At 37.7% G+C, this 20,045-nt stretch overlaps 2 protein-coding genes across 2 annotated transcripts in view; both read right to left on the minus strand.

The window, feature by feature from the left end:
* The window catches only part of LOC128233397 (uncharacterized), a 39,808-nt gene extending 38,116 nt beyond the window's left edge, over nucleotides 1–1,692 (minus strand). Inside the window, exon 1 of the mRNA XM_052947058.1 lies at nucleotides 1,469–1,692. Within this exon, the coding sequence (XP_052803018.1) occupies nucleotides 1,469–1,483 (15 nt within the window). The 5' untranslated portion in view covers nucleotides 1,484–1,692. The remainder of the gene's footprint in view (nucleotides 1–1,468) is intronic.
* Nucleotides 1,693–12,174: 10,482 nt separating this feature from the next.
* LOC128235812 (salivary glue protein Sgs-3-like) lies at nucleotides 12,175–13,241 on the minus strand. The gene is made up of 2 exons (XM_052950605.1): nucleotides 13,116–13,241; nucleotides 12,175–12,735 (listed from the first exon to the last, which is right to left on the minus strand). The coding sequence occupies exons 1-2, from the start codon at nucleotides 13,239–13,241 to the stop codon at nucleotides 12,175–12,177; spliced, it is 687 nt and encodes a 228-aa protein (XP_052806565.1).
* Between the last annotated feature and the right edge of the window lie 6,804 nt (nucleotides 13,242–20,045).

A 20,045-nucleotide genomic window follows, 5' to 3' on the forward strand; every position in this document is an offset into this window, starting at 1 on the left:
ATAATACACAAATCCATTCACGAGTTCAGGAGATGCGTAAATACTAAATAAGCGAGCCTTTGGCGAACTTACTAACAGTTCTTGGACTAGTTACTAGCATATTACGTTACATGACGAGTGTCATATTTACTTATCACACATATTTCGAGCGTGTGAAACTTTTCTCTGTAGACCGTAAAAATTGAACTCTAACCTATTTGGTGTTTGTCGGTGTATTCGTCAGAATCGATCTACGAAAAACAAAAACAAAATGAAATTTCCTCGATTGCCATGTGTCCAGACGAAAAGACAAACACCAAGTATATGCTAGCATTTACTACTGATACTAGTTTAACAAGTAAGCTTCAGTGGAAAATAGACTGACTGAAATATACTGTGCAAAATAATTGGACCGAAAATGTAAATATGCTCGGTTGTCACTGACCCCACCAAATATGCAATTGAGAAGGGTAGCACTCCTCTGATTTAAACTACAATAAACAATGACCTTTTCAACCCTGCTTAGTGGACCTATAAAGGTTTTATGCATACGAAAAAATTGTATTGTTACTGAATTATATATTGTTTTATGTTTATTATAAAATTGTTTAAAAAAACATCTGTACATGATCTTTTATTCCAACTGTCTATTTAACTTTCCTGCGACAATGCGTTAAATTACAGCCTAATCTTACATCACCTCATGTTAAAGATTAAACCAACGGTCAGACCTGTTGTTGTTGGAATAAAACAATGGTATAATAAATTTAACATATCAACTATCTTAAATTACTGAATGGCGTATAAATTCTCCCGAATAAGACTAATAAAATCGTTGTTAATGCATGTACAGGTTACAATTAACTGGTCTGCCGCTGGAAACAGTCTCATTGTTTTCCGAATACAAGACATGCCGAGTAACATAAGCAGACTAACAATCCCAGCACCCTACTGTTTATAGGGATAAATTGTCTGGCTCCTTCGCTTGGTCTGTATGCCGGTTCCCATGTCATGACCATGATCAAAAGATACGATGTCGTCAAGAGGAGTTTTAGATAATAACAAAATACTTGAAATAACATGGCTGCACTTCGCAATGAACCATCGCAATTTACATTAAGCATTTAAATTGCAAAGCGAAATTGTAAAGCTGTCAACGGAACAAGCATTTCGATTCAAATCAGGAGCTAATTACAAATCATGGGTGGGTTTTTTTTAATTTACGAGAATGAAAATGGTACTGTCACACCACATGAAACAAAACAGAATCTAAATATACGATTGCAAAATTACTTTCTTTAACTAAAATATAAGCTTTCGTATGTTTTCTTTAATGGTTTAAGCAATACGATATTTGGAAACCGATATTTTATCTGAAATGCATTGCCTTATAAAGAGAACTTAGATGCATTAATCTGCTTTGTTCATGGAACGTAACCATCTTTTGTTAAAATTCAATCACACTTGTTATAACAACACAATCAATTACCTTTAAATAGTCCATGTTGTCGTTGTTGTTAGTGTCCAGAAGGTTTATAAGCTGGTGTTCTTTAATGTATACCCTCAACGTTGGTTTTTTTCAAAGATAACCAAAATGAAACCAAAGCAAAGTGAAACTGAAAATACCCGTCTCTTGGAAACTCTTGGTATTAAATAGTATTCTGCAGAAATGAATAAATGGTCGTGAAGGTAGTTACATCGTGAAGTACAGAAGAGCGTTTGTAGGCGACAGCTTCTAAATATTCGCCCCGTAAATATATAAACGTTAAATGTTAAAAGCCCTTTCCGGAGGAGAACACATATTTACAATTTCCGGTAAGGCCACATCCAGCCGAGCCCGCGTAACACTTGGGATTGAGATTGGATTTGTAGCCATTAATGGACTAAAAGGTGAAATATATCTGTTTTGCATGAACTCCGTTTAATTTATGGGAATGGTTGTTCCGTATTTTAATGGTTTATATCCCCCACCGACAGCATACAAATTGGCTCCTAAAAGTGTTGTCGCGGCAAATCAAAGGTTTTTGAGTTGACAAGTCAGTCGTCAGGAAATATGGCATTTGAAACAGTTATAAACGGACCAGCTGTAAGACCACGCACCACAAGTAGCAATTGGTTCAAGCAGAATGTAAGTCATTCAATTCAAATGTTAACATTGAGTAGTGTTTTAGTGTTGTAAACCTTCGGGTGATTTTCATCAATAAACCTTTTTTCGGATCCTTCAATATTATTGCACTGTTAACCATCTTTGCAAGGTACAAAGTACCTACAAGTATTCCTGATGAAATGACTCCAACGTTACATTAACAAATGTTAATGTATGACATATTCTATAGTAAAAAACCAAACTTACAAACACAATGACCAAAAACTGAACAACACTTCATAGTTTCAATTAAACCCTATATAGAAATCATGCTTCCTTAATTTTGATACCTAAAAAAACGATTCGAGCTATCGCTCTTCCGGGCCTTAACAAAGACAGTAATTTCTTATTTTCTTATTGGCTATCACGACCACAGTTTTACCTACGACCGCCTATGGTTTAGAAAATCGTGGTGATTCTTGACACACCATAAAGACAGACGAAATTCATCTTAAAGACTTTTGGTGAGTCATTGGCGATCCTGATGAATCGTGTGAAATTTTACCGAAGTGTTGCGGTACAGCTACTGTTTGTTTGTTTGTTTTAAAAAAAACGTAGCGCAATCTCTTTCACCGAAATTGCGGTTTTGGCAATTCGTTGGTAACGAAGGATGACCGTCGCTCTTTTCTGTCACCATGTAGAACGACTACTCAATAATGGCCTCTAGTTTCATATGTAAATTATACGCTATGGTTTTCTACGCACTCCCTACGACCTCTTTACTATTCTTCTTGATTACCTACGATCGGTTTTTGGACTAGGGCACTTGTGGTTCATAGCCATAAACGCGCAATCTGCATTCTCAAGCCGCATCTGGGGGTTCACTGACGTAATGTATTCATACGCTGTATTTTGATTGGATTGCCGTTAGCGAATTTGAATAATCAAAGTAGTACCAGAACTGATTACAATGAAAACATCCAATAAAAATAGTTCTCCTAACAATTCAAGCTAACTGTATGTTCTTTTAATGAAGCACAAGAAATTCATACGTAGCGAGTGAGTTAATCGGGTTAACTACATGATATTCTTGCTTACGGTCAGATAATATGCAATAGGGATATGGAAAAGTACGCATCGATTTTTTTCCGTTCAATGCTCGGTATTGATAGACTGGTACCCTCTTTCTCTTTTATCCGAAAAGAAACCAGTATCAGCTAACCGCATTCGAAATGTCTTGTGAATTCATACGTAAAGCGAATAAAGCGTGCGGTCTAAGTAGAAAACAACCAGGAAAGTAGGTTTAAAAAAAGTATTGTTATCCTTTGCATAACAATGTTGGTATTCCGAAGTCGGTCCCTGTTCTTTTTTCGACATAATTTGCATGTTTCCGTGATATTTTCTTTTCGATACAAAGTTTTTTTTAACTAATCATCGCATGGCACTTAGCACATTTTTAAATACAACATGATTTTTGGTATTTATAGTTCAAATACTATTAATGTTAACTAAAAACCATATGCCGCGTACCTGTATAACTTTATATTTTTGAGGAAAAGTATATCAGGGTACCAGTCTACTTATTGACCTCAAAATTTACTCTGATCAAAGCGGCCGAATGATTCAGACATACATGTATGCTATCACTACTTCCGGATGCCGATGAAGTGAATTTCATAGTGTTTTATTGAGGAAATTTATCAATAAAGCCGCCACTGAATGATTACCACCATCAAACGGATTTATTTTCATCTTACTGTGGGTAGCATTTTTAATTTGACACGTAAATTTTCAAGCAATACGTACCAAGTTCGTTTGAAAAAATCATGTGATTTCAATTTTGCAAAATGGAGATAAAAAAATATCAAATATGCGCATACTTATTTATGAAGTTTCATTCTAAATGAAGCCAAATGTATGAATATGTGCACAGCATCTGTGAATAAGATGATTGTTTACCTATGTGCATAGAAAAGTCTTGGAGCCACTCTCAGTGTAAGTACATGACATTGTGATAAACCATCGCCATTGATAAAACAATCTTGCATGCTCAATTTTGATTTCCTCTCTTACCACAGGGGCAGGTTGCGGTGTTTTGACACAAAAGTTTTGATAAAGCTATGGCTTCTTAAACAGGGTCATGTCGGCAAATATATGGAAATTCATGGTGAAGTCGTCACCCTTTACAAAGATAAAAAAAAAAAAAAAAAAAAAAATTATTTTTTTGCCATTTATCACAAGTTACAGTTACCACATCATATTCTTACTAAAAATTGATAAAAAAACAACAAACAAAAAACAACAACAAAACGGACAGAGGCGTGGTGTTTCAAAACAACACAATGCACCAGTCAAAAATAAATATCAACATTAAAGTTATGGAAGCCAGAACTAGTGTCCTTGCAATGCCGGGTGATTGCGGTGGTTTTGTCTTCCCTCAAAATATATCAGGGATTGCTCTCACCTTAGATCCCCGGGGTGCGGGGGGGGGGGGGTATTCACGGGATTTTACCACCAGTTCGTTCTCGCAGGGCAGGGATTTTACCGGGGATTGGCTGGACCGTTAGTCAAAGTACCTGCTATTCCCTGGGGGGGGGGGCGTGGTTACAATTGACTGGTGCATAATTTACAAGTTCTTTTTCTGAAGACACTTTGTGCTCACTTTTTGTTTTCTAGCCAAGAATGGAAATCAAAAATCAGTCAGAGATACTGTATGGTGATGCATTGTTGTTGATAGTTCAATATAAATTTGAGGGAAAGGGATTTGGTTAAATAATTTACAAGTGTAACTTTTGAGTTTTATTTAACAATGCTGTGCCGAATATTGTGGAGACAGAATTGAATTTGTATTAATTAATCAGTTGACTTGTGGCTTTTAGGTAACAAAATTAAAATCAAAATATTCAATAAAGTTCCCTTATCACCCAATGTTGTGGAATAGTGAAGTAATGAAGATTCAACCTCACAACAGTCTTTCTCAAATGCTGTCCAGGCTTTTTTATGCTTAAGAATAACTAACCTCGCGATGTCAGACCAGAAATCTTCTTGACATGAGATTGGATCACTACATGGATCATTATTCCCCAGTCAATTGTAACCACGGCTCCTACATCCGGGGGTATACCGGGGATAGCCGGCGAAATGGGTCATGTTTTTACTTTTCAGGTGACCCCGCAGTGCCAGGTCTTCCCGGAAAATACAGTGTGAATGGGGCTTAACATAATGTCTCTTGGGTGCGGGGCATTTGGTGGGGACTTTACCATCAGATTATCTCCGCAGGGCGGGGCTATAAGCTGGGGTTGGCTGGACCGAATGTAAAAGTCCCCGCTATTCCGGGATCGGGGGGGGGGGCATGGTTACAATTGACTGATGCATTAGCTTGTGTATTCAGATAAAGTTAAGAATACTTATTTATTTATATAAGTTATACTTTGCAATCTAAATCAAAGATTTGAAAATATCAATAAATGCAAGTATACATAAATGACTGTGCAAATCTTTATGTATCATCCAAATATGAGTGCCTTGCAGGGTGAATGTTATTCGTAAAAATTATACCAAGTGAGCTTTCAAGATTACCTTTCCAATCGCATACACAATGCAGTTTGAAACCTGGATAATTAGAACAAATCTTGGTTGTAGAGCATTACTAATAAATATTTGATAAGTCACAGACATTATAAGGTACAGTTTAAAGGGGCTGTACTCAGTTTATGATGAAAAAGCAAAAAATTAAAGAAAATTGTAGAAAATTGACATAAACTTGGTATCGATGTGTACAATTAATGCATTGAAACTTACTAACTGATGATCCCCATAGTTTATAAATGATTTATTAATAGCAGTTATTTCGTGTTTTTCCATTAAAAAAAGATTACTAGGTATGTCTACCGAGTAGAATTCATTCCTTATGCGTGATCTGCCGTTGATGTTATTACATGATATTAGCGAGTTAGGTATTCATCTGGAAAATTCAACCCAGTATAAGTAAGTCTTCATAGCATAGTGGATACGACACTTCACAGCAATTTTTTTTTTATTTTGGTATTTTATTTACAATAACGATATCAAAGAGTAAAATATTTTATTAAAAAAGTGTCCTTAGATTCGTTACAAGAAAAAAAAAATTGGTGCCAATCTGGTGTACAGTCCCTTTCATAAACAACAAGTGAAGCCAATGCTGTATTAATTTGAGACAAACAAAAAGAAGACAGAAAAAAGTTCAAAAAGTGTGACCAATGTGAGAATACCTTACATAATTTATAAATTTTCATGCGATTCAGACAATTTTAATGCTAGAAATCACAAAAAATCATTCCCTTGAATTATTCCTGTCATAATTTAAAGCTGCACTCTCACAGATTTACCGTTTTTACAACTTTTTTTTGTCTTGGAAAGAGCAAAAAAAAAAGTTGTCAAAATGAGAGTGCAGCATTAAACTCATAATAAAATTTCAATGCACTACATTTGACATAATTGATGAAAAAATGTTATTTTTAAAAAGCACAATATATATCCTTTACGTGACCTTACATTATAATAAATTTATTCAGATCATTATTAAGTGACTTTTCTTGCACTTAAATGTGAACAAGAAAGCTTGGGATTGAACACTAAATGAAACAAGAATGAAATTAAATGAATCACAAAATATCATCAAAATTATACACACAAAAGTTCTTTGATATACAAAAAAATGATTTTTTTTAGACTTTCGAAACTTTAACATTTACTAAATATGGTTATATAAAATGATGAATACATTTGTAGGATTTGATATCCTACTAGATGTAACTCGGCTTCGTTCATTTTTCTAATCTTTCTCTCAGTGATGAGGAATAAATTTTATTCACTGCAGTTGTTTTCTAAGTTTATGCAAATAAGAACAATTGAAACAACTCATTAACTACTGTTGATCAGTGCAGATTGTGGGATGTCATTGTTGATTTCAATGAACCACCAAAAAGCCCTGCCAAAATTGGATACTGATTGGTCAGTCAGGTGCTTTTGGTAGGCATGATTAGCATAAATGTTAATTTTAACCATCATTTATGAATGTTTACAAAATCATTGAATATTGAAATAACAAGCGAAATGTTAGTTTGAATAATGAAAGCCATGAAATATGTGAAGTATTAAAAAAGAGACCATTTTTTCAGCTTGTGTAAATAATGAGAAAATTGTTAAGTAAAATTATTTATTGTTTATCAGGAAATGTTGAAATCTCATGTTTAGGCCTATATTGATCATACTTGATTGCTATGTTATTGGCACTTATTGCAATATGTTTTATTCATTGCATTATTTATGTAAAATATTAATTATTATGTTGACTTCAGTTTGTAGATAAGAACTAATGGTATAGCTAATGTGAGAATGATCTCGTAAGTCTTTAAAACCCCTTTTGGTATTGTGAGTTTTTTGCTCCAGTCTTGTTTCAAAGTAACTGCAAAACAAGTCCAGCACGCTGTCTACCAACTTGGCAATGGTTTTATCATAACATAGGATATTGGTTTAAAGAACATGTTAGTGTTTTTGTATGTGGAATGAAATATCATAAGTGGCACTAAATTGAACATAATTTATAGTTCTCATTGATATTACACATAGCCCCAAGTACATGTTGATCTAAGATTTAAGGCTTGGATGGAGTCAGGGCAAGAAAAATGCATATTAATACATTGTACTTTCCAACGCAAGAACTGTTTGTTTATTAAAGTAAATAAAGCAATCCCCACACCAAGGAACTGCAGTATTGCTTAACCAGCTTAATTGACATTATGAGTTGGAGTTCAAATTGCTGCAATTAAAGGCACATCTAGTTTGCAGAATTATTCAAACTCTGATTTAGCAACTTAAATATAGTTATATGAACTACTTTTGCGAAATGAAAGCTTTTTTAGATTTACAAGGACGGGTGAAAAGTATTTGCCAAATGTACTGCAACACCTGATACCTGTTGCCTAGGAATCCAACAAATTCTTGGCACTCCAAATGTTACAGTACTATTCAATTTGGAGTGCCTGAAAAGAAAGCTTCTTGATTCTACATTCAACATCTTCTTTCCGTATGACATATTGGACCAGGAGAATCATGAACCTACAACCTTTTGCATCTTTTGAAATAGGGAGCTATCAGGACAGTGACAGATAACAATACAAGAATGGCCAACTGCTGCAATTATTGAGTTATCTAATGCATACAAATTAAGATGGAGAAAATAATTCTTAATTTTTCCAAACTACTTCCTTAAGCATCTTGTATGTAGTTGTCTTTTACAATGATTGTTCAAAGTTACAATAGCCCTGTGGGTTAAAGATGCTCTGTCCACGGGGTAACAGGTTTTGTTGTTCCTGCGTTTTGATCCAGGAGGTTGTATTTAACTCAAGTAGATTTTTGCAGATTCGGATTTCACAAGGCACAAGCCGAGTAAAATCAAATCTACAAAAAACTACCAGAATCAAATATGACATTCCGCCATATCCGGATCAAAACGCAGTACTAATAACCCTTTTATTATATACATTACTGATTAGATCACTTAGAAGCCACATCTTTGCATAATAAATTTCATTTTAAGGATGCACTCATTGGTTTAATGACGTCAATTTAATATTGCGCAACATACTTGTTATGACGTGACGTCACAAGAGTGGTATATGGCCGTATTGCACTGGAGCGGAATATGGGTTAAAGTATTTTGTGATATGTATTGCATGTGGATTGATGATGGGTACATAATAAAGAATAACATTATGTTTGGTATTCCATTCTCACTAGCAGTGTGATGAACGGCTGACACCATGTTATGAAATTTGATGGTCAAAGTATTTAAAAGACATTTCAATATTTCATACTTTAAAAACGATATTCATATCATCTTAGTCTACTCAACTTGCTTTGCTATGTACAAAAAGTCTGCAGCAGTAATATGAATAGCATTAGACAGAAGGCAGTGCCTAATATTTATCAACAGCACTAAGTTGTCATGGTAACATGCTATATGAATTGAATACCAAGCACAAATTAAGAGGGAGAAAATAATTCTTCTCTTTTTAAATAAAAACTACCTCCTAATAGCATTGTGTATGCAGTCTGACGTAGGTGTACAATGTAGATGTCTTTTACAAAGATTGTTCAAAGTATGGCCCTGTGGTTTAAAGCTCCCCTGAAAAAGAGGTGACAGGTTTTCTATATAGTATATAATTACATCATTGAAAATCTTCTCTGAAACTGCAAATAACAGACCTTTGATATAAAAGGATTTGATCAAATTACAGAAGTATGTGTGCCCCCCCCCCCCCTACCCCCCTCACTTTACACACACTTAACTAGATTTTTCAAATTTCCTTTGCAGCTTGCAAGCAGTTTTAGTCTAAAGTTTAAGCTAGCCCATTAAACAGTGCACCTTGTGATGTGAGCCGATTCTTTCAATGCTTAGAATATGGTTGTCAACATTCCCCTGAATGAAGCCCTAGTCCATCAGTGCTTTCAGCACTTTGATTGCTGATAGTACTTAGAATGCATCTCGATTATCTACTTTAGTTCCATGATTATGCTCGGCGCAATTCACGGAGCACGTAGATGCAACAGAAATATAACTTCGGCTAGTTGTTTGCAGCTGGGCTGCAGGTAATATATTGTTTTGTTGCAGTTCGGCCAGTGTGTAGGTTGGTTGTAGCCTTTGGACATGAAACATACTTATTAAAACGTTAGCTGCTAAAAGTCCTATACAGGCTGATGAAGAAAAATATCAGACGCTCTTAAATATGGATATATGTGTATGCAATCGTCTTTAAACGTTAGAAACCTTGGTTTGTCGTAGGTACATCGTAATTTGTCGGTCGTACCACAATCATACTACAATCTTACTACAACATTGAGTGATCGCCTGTAATCGTGGCAAGGTCTTAACGCAGTCGTGGCCAGCCGTACTAGGCCCTTGTTGATACGAAAAGGGTCGGAACGTATCTTAGTACAATCGTACATTACCTGCATTAAGACGTAGCAAAGTCTTACTCCGGTCGTGAGTCAATCGTCACTATCCGCATGAAGGGGAGGGCTATAGGCCCCAGACTCACCACGACTCACCACGATGTACACGGCTTCGATCAATTGGGGTGGGGGGGGGGGGGGAATTGTAGCCTTAACCGTGAAACTGATAACCAACCTGTTTAAGAATTGTACGAGAAATCAACATTTAAATAAATAACTTCGGTGAAACCTATGTTCGATTATTCTGCTCGGAAATTTGAACGCATTTTGAGAGATTAAAATAAGGGATACAATTTTAATTTTCATATTTACAAAACAAACAAATACTCGCAAAATTATAAGACAAAGTAAAACATGACATGATTGTTCGGCAGTAATCAAAGAACGCGTGTAAGAATGTAAGAAATCGAGTTTTTCATGCAAGGCTTTGAAAATAAAAGCGCAAGTCTTGGTTTATGAACTATATTTTCAAAACTAATCTTGTGAGCTTTTATACTATCAGTCTCAGCCGAATTGAAGTAGATTTACGCGTTCATTCCAATGCCGTGTGACGTCATATTGTAATGTTCCTGGAATCATGTAGTCCAGAGCCCGGAAAATAAACATTTCTGTTTTAGTGAAATTTATTGAGTATTTGATTTTCGCTTTATCGCTATTACTTCTTTAGGATGATTTCGTGTATTTAATACTAATGTTATGGTTTCAGTAGTGAATGTCTAAATTTAGCTAGTAAATCATAAATTGATACGAAAGAAGTTATATTCTTAATGGTTATCTACTTTTTCTAAAGATTGATCAACTTGACACCCCTAGTCTGTAATGTAAGTTATATATAATGGTTTCACGCATAGGGTTTGTTAAAATGGACCATTCCATTTTGGTCTCGTGATGTTAGGGTATATAATCAGCGAAAGGCATAGAAATGGTTAGTTCGTGTCTCGACGCCGATGGGAGAACATCAAGTTAATATATAGGGAAACTTTTAAGTATCTTTGTGTACTGTTAAGGGCGGGTTCTGAACTATTGGAGGCTAGGAGAATTAAAGTGAAGCATTGCGCTACAGCTTCTAGTTTCCAGGTTCGAACATCCGTGGGGTTTCTTTTTGGCCTCTTAGTAAGCCTGGATCATTGCGATACAGACGGAACAGGGTCAATGGTTTGATTCCCCGTAAAAGCTATACACTTATGACTGCAGGTGTCGCTGATATATTGTGATTGGTTTATGAACGTATTGTATGCTGGTCCTGTCGAAGTTATAACATAGGTGTTGTAGTGTTTCTGTTTGTTCGTTCTTGGTTTTGGGATAATTAAACATTGGTTTTTGAACCATAATAATTATTTCCAATCATTTGGTTTTGTAAGCAATCATTGTTAATCACGTGTATATATTACTGATTTGATATTTAATTGTAGGGACAATGCAGTCCGAGAATAGATGTGTAGTTTAATTTAAGGTAGCGTGTCCGAGCTAGCTAGGGAAGAAACGTTACAATATATCGTGACGTATGATAAACACATTAAAAAATAGCCACTGCATTATATGAAACACAACATTGATATTTGTGTTGTCGGTTTTCTCCGTGAATTAATGATGTTAGTTACATGTTATATTGTTTGTTCGAGTATAATTAAATCAAATTGCTGTGTGGGTAACAGAACGATTGAAAAAAACAACACCGTGAAAATGTTAACCAATAATACGCGAATGGTGGTGGCTGGAGGGTGGTTAAATTGCATGAAGATAATTTTTAGTACCTTCGATTACATCAAATATTCTTATTTATGGAAATATTAATCCTTGGTATGTTTACTTTAACACAAAGCGTTTATTTAGCCATTTATTTGTACCCATACCATATAATATACTTGGTTAGTTTAGGCTAAGCTTGAAGCCACAGAAAGATAAAATGTTCTTAATACAATATAAACGTCATCGTTGTAAACTTTCAGATCGGTATTGCTCATTTTACACATTTTTTCACATGCTGTATCAAACTGCATTTTCTATAAACACAGATGATTTTTTCTCTTTGGTATATACTCGTAACTAGATTATGTATTTCAGAGACGTTCAGGTTGCTTGGCATAGTAAAGGGTTAGGGTTAGGGGTTAGGGTTAGTACCCTAGTAAAGGACTTGCCATTGTCTCTGTGTGTGAAGTTTCGAGACATTGCGCTGCATGTTCAGTCTCGAAGTAGCGCTGCACGTTCCTTCTCGACGTAGCGCTGCACGATCCTTCTCGACGTAGCGCTACACATTCCTTCTCGACGTAGCGCTGCACGTTCCTTCTCGATGTAGCGCTGCATGTCCTTCTAGACGTAGCGCTGCACGTCCTTCTCGACGTAGCGCTGCACGTTCCTTCTCGACGTAGCGCTGCACGTTCCTTCTCGACGTAGCTGCACGTTCCTTCTCGACGTAGCGCTGCACGTTCCTTCTCGACGTAGCGCTGCACGTTCCTTCTAGACGTAGCGCTGCACGTTCCTTCTCGACGTAGCGCTGCCCGTTCCTTCTCGACGTAGCGCTGCCCGTTCCTTCTCGACGTAGCGCTGCACGTTCCTTCTCGACGTAGCGCTGCCCGTTCCTTCTCGACGTAGCGCTGCACGTTCCTTCTAGACGTAGCGCTGCACGTTCCTTCTAGACGTAGCGTTCCTTCTCGACGTAGCGCTGCACGTTCCTTCTAGACGTAGCGCTGCACGTTCCTTCTCTACGTAGCGCTGCACGTTCCTTCTCGACGTAGCGCTGCCCGTTCCTTCTCGACGTAGCGCTGCACGTTCCTTCTCGACGTAGCGCTGCCCGTTCCTTCTCGACGTAGCGCTGCACGTTCCTTCTAGACGTAGCGCTGCACGTTCCTTCTCGACGTAGCGCTGCCCGTTCCTTCTAGACGTAGCACTGCACGTGCTTCTAGACGTAGCGCTGCACGTTCCTTCTAGACGTAGCGCTGCACGTTCCTTCTAGACGTAGCGCTGCACGTTCCTTCTTGACATAGCCCTGCATGTTCCTTCTAAACGAGGCGCTGCACGTTCCTTCTTAACAAGGCGCTGCACGTTCCTTCTTAACATAGCGCTCTGCACGTTCCTTCTTAACATAGAGCTGCACGTTCTTTCTTAACATGGCGCTACACGTCCTTCCTGACATGGTGCTACACGTCCTTCCTGACATGGTGCTACATGTCCTTCCTGACATGGTGCTACACGTTCTTTCTAAACATGGCGCTGCACGTTTCTTCAAGACATGGCGCTACAAGTTCTTTCTTGACATGGAGCTGCAAGTTTCTTTAAAACATGTCGCTTGACGTTCTTTCTTGACATGGTACTTCACGTCCTTTCTTGAAATGGCACTGCACGTTCCTCAAGACATGGCCCTGCACGTTCTTTATTGACATGGTGCTTCAAGTTCTTTCTTAACATGGCGCTGCACATTTATTCTTGACATGATGCTGCACGTTCTTTCTTGACATGGGGCTATATGTTATTTCTTAACATGGCGCTGCACATTTATTCTTGACATGGCGCTAGACGTTCTTTCTTGACATGGCGCTCTACGATCTTTCTTGACATAATGCTTCACGTTCTTTCTTTAAATGGCGCTGCGCGTTTAACAAGAATGGCGCTACACGTTCTTTCTTGACATGGCGCTACACGTTCTTTCTTGACATAGTGCTACACGTTTTTTCTTGACATGGCGCTTCACGTTCTTTCTTGACATGGCACTACACGTTCCTTCTTGAAATGGCGCTGCGCGTTTAACAAGAATGGCGCTACAAGTTCCTTCTTGACATGGCGCTACACGTTCTTTCTTGACATAATGCTTCACGTTTTTTCTTGACTTGTCGCTACACGTTCTTTCTTGACATGGCGCTACACGTTCTTTCTTTAAATGGCGCTGCGCGTTTAACAAGAATGGCGCTACACGTTCTTTCTTGACCTGGCGCTACACGTTCTTTCTTTAAATGGCGCTGCGCGTTTAACAAGAATGGCGCTACACGTTCTTTCTTGACATGGCGCTACACGTTCTTTCTTGACATAGCGCTACACGTTTTTTCTTGACATGGCGCTGTACGTTCTTTCTTGACATGGCACTACACGTTCCTTCTTGAAATGGCGCTGCGCGTTTAACAAGAATGGCGCTACAAGTTCTTTCTTGACATGGCGCTACACGTTCTTTCTTGACATAATGCTTCACGTTTTTTCTTTACATGTCCCTACACGTTCTTTCTTGACATTGCGCTTCACGTTCTTCATTGACATGGCGCTGCATGTTCTTTCTTGACGTGGCGCTGCACGTTTTTTCTTGACATGGCGCTGCACGTTTTTTCAAGACATGGCGCTACAAGTTCTTTCTTGACATGGCGCTGCACGTTTTTTCAAGACATGGCGCTACAAGTTCTTTCTTGACATGGCGCTGCACGTTCTTCCATGACATAGCGCTGCACGTTCTTTCTTGACATGATGCTGCACGTTCTTTCTTGGCATGGCGCTACACGTATTTTCTTGAAATGGCGCTACACGTTCTTTCTTGTCATGGTGCTACACGTTCTTTCTAAACATGGTGCTACACGTTCTTCCTGACATGGCGCTACACATTCTTTCTTGACATGGCGCTACACGTCCTTCCTGACATTGTGCTACACGTCCTTCCTGACATGGTGCTACACGTTCTTTCTAAACATGGCGCTGCACGTTTCTTCAAGACATGGCGCTACAAAATCTTTCTTGACATGGCGCTGCACGATTCTTCAACACATGTCGCTTGACGTTCTTTCTTGACATGGTACTTCACGTCCTTTCTTGAAATGGTACTGCACGTTCCTCAAGACATGGCCCTGCACGTTCTTTATTGACATGGTGCTACAAGTTCTTTCTTAACATGGCGTTGCACATTTATTCTTGACATGATGCTGCACGTTCTTTCTTGACATGGGGCTATATGTTATTTCTTAACATGGCGCTGCACATTTGTTCTTGACATGGCGCTAGACGTTCTTTCTTGACATGGCGCTCTACGTTCTTTCTTGACATAATGCTTCACGTTTTTTCTTGACATGTCGCTTGATGTTGTTTCTTGACATGGCGCTTCACGTCCTTTCTTGAAATGGCACTGCACGTTCCTCAAGACATGGCACTGCACGTTCTTTCTTGACATGGCGCTATATGTTCTTTCTTAACATGGCGCTGCACATTTATTCTTGACATGATGCTGCACGTTCTTTCTTTACATGGCGCTATATGTTCTTTCTTAACATGGCGCTGCACATTTATTCTTGACATGGCGATAGACGTTCTTTCTTGACATGGCGCTCTACGTTCTTTCTTGACATAATGCTTCACGTTTTTTCTTGACTTGTCGCTACACGTTCTTTCTTGACATGGCGCTACACGTTCTTTCTTTAAATGGCGCTGCGCGTTTAACAAGAATGGCGCTACACATTCTTTCTTGACATGGCGCTACACGTTCTTTCTTTAAATGGCGCTGCGCGTTTAACAAGAATGGCGCTACACGTTCTTTCTTGACATGGCGCTACACGTTCTTTCTTGACATAGCGCTACACGTTTTTTCTTGACATGGCGCTTCACGTTCTTTCTTGACATGGCACTACACGTTCCTTCTTGAAATGGCGCTGCGCGTTTAACAAGAATGGCGCTACAAGTTCTTTCTTGACATGGCGCTACACGTTCTTTCTTGACCTGGCGCTACACGTTCTTTCTTGACATGGCGCTACACGTTCTTTCTTGACATGGCGCTACATGTTTGTTTTTTTCAAGACATGGTGCTACACGTTCTTTCTTGACATGGCGCTGCACGTGTCTTCAATGCATGAGGCTGCACGTTCATTCTGGACATGGCGCTGCACGTTTCTTAAAGGCATTGCGTTACACGTTATTTCTTGACATGGCACTGCACGTTTCTTGAAGGCATGGAGCTACACGTTTTTTCTTGTCATGGCGCTGCATGTTTCTTCAAGACATGGTGCTGCACGTTCCTTCTCGACACGACGCTACACGTTCCTTCTCTACATGGCCCTTCACGTTCTTTATTGACATTTTGCTACGCGTTCTTTCTTGATATGGCGCTGCACGTTTCTTCGACACATGGCGTTGCACGTTCTATCTTGACATGGGGCTGCACGTTTCTTCGACACATGGCGTTGCACGTTCTATCTTGACATGGGGCTGCACGTTTCTTCAGGAGATGGCGCTACAGATTTCTTCTAGACACAGCGTTGCACTTTTTTCTTGTCATGACGCTGTACGAGTCTGTTCATATGTAAGCGTATAGGGATATCCTTAAATATTATAAACTTTGGGCCGATTGTTCAGAACTTTGTTAAAGTTAACGACGTTGTTAACAGCATCGTGGTTAACTCTGAAAACTTTACTGCTCTAAAAGTTTATTGGATACATTTGTGGTTTGCTGTTTACTTACAAGATTTGAGACAACAACCTACAATATTTTTTATATATGGCTTTTAAATTGTTAGTCAATGTTGGTAATTTAAGAACTTCCCATTTTTTTTTTATTGTTGGTCCCAAATGTATTGTCGTTCAACGCTTTCTCTCCTCTATTTGAATCTTTACTTTCAAATACATCATTTATGCTTTAAATGATAGTCTTGTAGTATTCTACTTGGTTCTATCTTAAATTGATTTAAAATTATGAGAAAGTTACAAATTGTATTGTATTTGTTTTTATTCACTTCCCAATAAGGTTTCATGTTTACTTATAACCATATTAATTTGTGTTGAAACTATGAAAACGTTTAATTTATTCCATAGTTGTTGTGTTTGTAATACTCCTCGTATTATGGTTCAACAGAATGAGCGTAAGTGTACAATCGACAAGTTTGAACTGAAATAGCAGTCTGTTTATTGGTTGGTATTACAGAAATTTATTATGAAAGCTACGTAATGTAATATCTGTTGTAGATATATTACAGTATATATTGTTCCAATCAAAATTCCAACCTTTGTTTGCCAGATTTTCACCCAGTTTAATTCTGAGGCTGGCGGTGTTGCTGTTGTTTTGAGCAATATCGTGTATATACTTTTTTGTTTATGCTAAAATCAGTTATATATTCGATTCCGTCCGGGTGGTTTTACATGTATGAGAGTTTGGCATCTCATGAACTCTGTGATATTATGCCGTATAAATTCGATTTGATAAAATTTTGATTTTCATACCACTGTTTGTAAAATAGCGTTTTTCGTAAATAGTGAACGTTTTTGTTATTCCGTATTAGTGAATTGGCTATTTTTATTTAATTCAAGGCATAAACATTATTTATTTTGGTCCATTCTTCCAGAACATCGGCCAGAAATGGACAATAACCTAACACTTTCGTCCAGAAATGGACAATAACCTAACACTTTCGTCCAGAAATGGACAATAACCTAACACTTTAAGAAAGATTTATCCATGAATCGTATAGCACGTAACGCTTTTATAGAGTCAAGAAAATAGTCAATGTTTGTAAGCTTTTATTCTCCATAACCGTTTGATACAACGTTTGTTTTCCCTTTTTTGTTTAACTTTCTATCTCAGAATGAATTCGCCATCACTGTAAATGGATATACTGTATTTTCTTTGGTGGCGCGTATACGTTTCTACTACAGCTATTTTACCCATCCATGTTAGGCTTTTATGTTCCCAGTGTTTTAAGATTATATGCTTACCCTTTTTGTTGATGTTTTGTCGATAGTTTGTTGTTAATTATTGTAAAAGATAATATCTTATGCTGTCGCACATTCTGAAGAACATTTAAAAGATCTAACTTGACAACATTTTATTGTAGTATTTCACCGGGTACCCACTCTTAATACTGTAGATGTATTAATGTTGAGGGTGAGGTCAAACTTACTATCACAAAAAACATTTTAGACTAGTTAGAGTAATTCATCATTTAAGCATTTCCAAATATTGGGTCAGGTCTATATTTGAACCTCTTGAAGCAAATGATAAAATTGTAGTGACTTTGACATTGCAGAAGATCGAAAATGTAAAAACACAGAGAACATCTCTAAAAAAAGACACTGCGGATTAAATTGCGGGACAACATAATTGAAGCAGTATTAAACAAATCTGCAAATGTGGCACCGGTCATTATATTAGAGCAGGTGGTGGAATAAAGATGTTGCCCTTTCAAGACCTCGCCTTTAAAATATCATGACACCCTCCATAGCTTTAATGCCCGTAAGAAGCAGGCCTCTTTAATAACAGACCACTTTACTACAAATCGATCAAAGACAACAAGTGAATAAGAACAAAGAATTGAGAAAATTAAAACAGTCATTTTACTTATAAAAAGTTTTATTTTCTGAATTTACTGATGTTATTTTACAGTCAATGTTGTGATTCAATATGGCGGGACCGGTAATATTGAAATATTTGTTTAATTAATATTGTTTATATAGTCTGTGTGGTATAAATTCAGGATATAAATTGCTGCTAAGGAAATTCGCCGATGATAATTATGTTTTATTTGATTTGTTAATTTTCAGACAGTTTTGCACAGGGTGTGGGAAAAGTGTTGATCCTGGTTGGATTTTGGGGAAGATTTGTGGTTTGCCGAAAGCAAAACAGAAGTTGAAAAAGCCAGGTAAGACAGACATTTATGATAATAGACAGACATTTATGATAATAACGTTTCAGTGTTAAGCCAAAACAAAAAGACTGGACGGCATTTTCGAATGACTAACAGATCATGAACGTGTGAACAGTAGTCATTCACACGTTCATGATAGATTTCTAGAATGCCTGGCATCATTTAAAAAAGAAGCCTGGACGGCATTTTCGAATGACTAGTGTGAACAGGTTATATCATTCAAATGTATTACATTCTATACAAGTTTTCTAGTGGTAATGCACATGTCGATTGTAACCACGCCCTCCAGACCTGGGGATAGCCGGGGAATCGGGCCGTGTTTTTACCTCCCCGATGGCCCAGCAGTGCCGGGTGAATGTGGTGGTTTTGTCTTCGCGCCAAATATAGCAGGGAATGGGCCTTACATAGGGTCCCTGAGGTGCGGGGACATTAGGTGGGCATTTTACCATCACTTCGTCCCTGCTGTGCGGGGATTTTACCCGGTTTTGGCTGGACCGAAAGTCAAAGTCCCTGCTATTTCCCAGACCTGGGGGGGGGGGGGCTGTGGTTACAATTGACAGTGAATAACACACATGAATGTCATTCTATTCAGGGGTCGCACGTTTGATTCCCTGCCGCACCAATAAAAAATATTATTTTTTTCTAGAGAGGGACATTCAATTGTGGTTCTGGTGACTGTACTATACTCTTATGAATTACTGAATATACGGACCAGACATAACAGACCATATTTTGGGATGTATATATATAGGTTTGTATTGGAATGAATGAAGTAATGGAAAGTTATCTTGACTTGAATTGATGATTCACAAATATACACAAACAACAACAACAAAAACATATAGCATATCAAACAATGTGAACATAGTTATTCACACTGGGTTGTAAAGACTCGCACATTAAAACAAACTGTGAGTAAAATTATAAATCATGATCCGCAATGTCCGCAAATATGGTACGCTATAAAGTTAAAACAAACTGTAGTATTTATAAATCATGGTCCGTAATGTCCCACTCTCATTCAAGTTAAAGGTAATAAAAAATCAGGGTAGCTCTATTCAGGGTACATTATTTCCATACACTCTGTTCAGAAAACCTAAAATGACCAACAATCTTATCATAGCACCCGCTAAATTAATAAACATTTATCCTGCTCACATGGAACATTTATTGTAAAATTTGCTATATATTTGATATAAATACCACATTTATGAGTTATTTGCATGTGGTATTATATATAGAGAGAGAAGAATTTGTAGCAAGTTTGATATGGCAGGGAAATGTGCTGGTCATTAGGGGCGTAGCTAGTCCTTTATTCATGTGGATTCATGCTAGGGGGTCTGGGGGCCTAAATTTATGAAAACAATGGTATATTCTCTGCTTTCTGA

The sequence above is a fragment of the Mya arenaria genome, chromosome 5 (assembly GCF_026914265.1).
Source record: "Mya arenaria isolate MELC-2E11 chromosome 5, ASM2691426v1".
NCBI classification, from domain to species: Eukaryota; Metazoa; Mollusca; class Bivalvia; order Myida; family Myidae; genus Mya; species Mya arenaria.

Excerpts from the sequence above, each read along its gene's own strand:
- LOC128235812 (XM_052950605.1), bottom strand. The coding sequence starts at position 13,241 with ATGTCAGGAAGGACATGTAGCACCATGTCAGGAAGGACGTGTAGCACC. Across the intron at positions 12,736-13,115 it reads AGGAACGTGCAGAGCGCTAT|AAGGAACGTGCAGCGCTACG; the intron begins GTTAAGAAGGAA and ends CGCTACGTCTAG.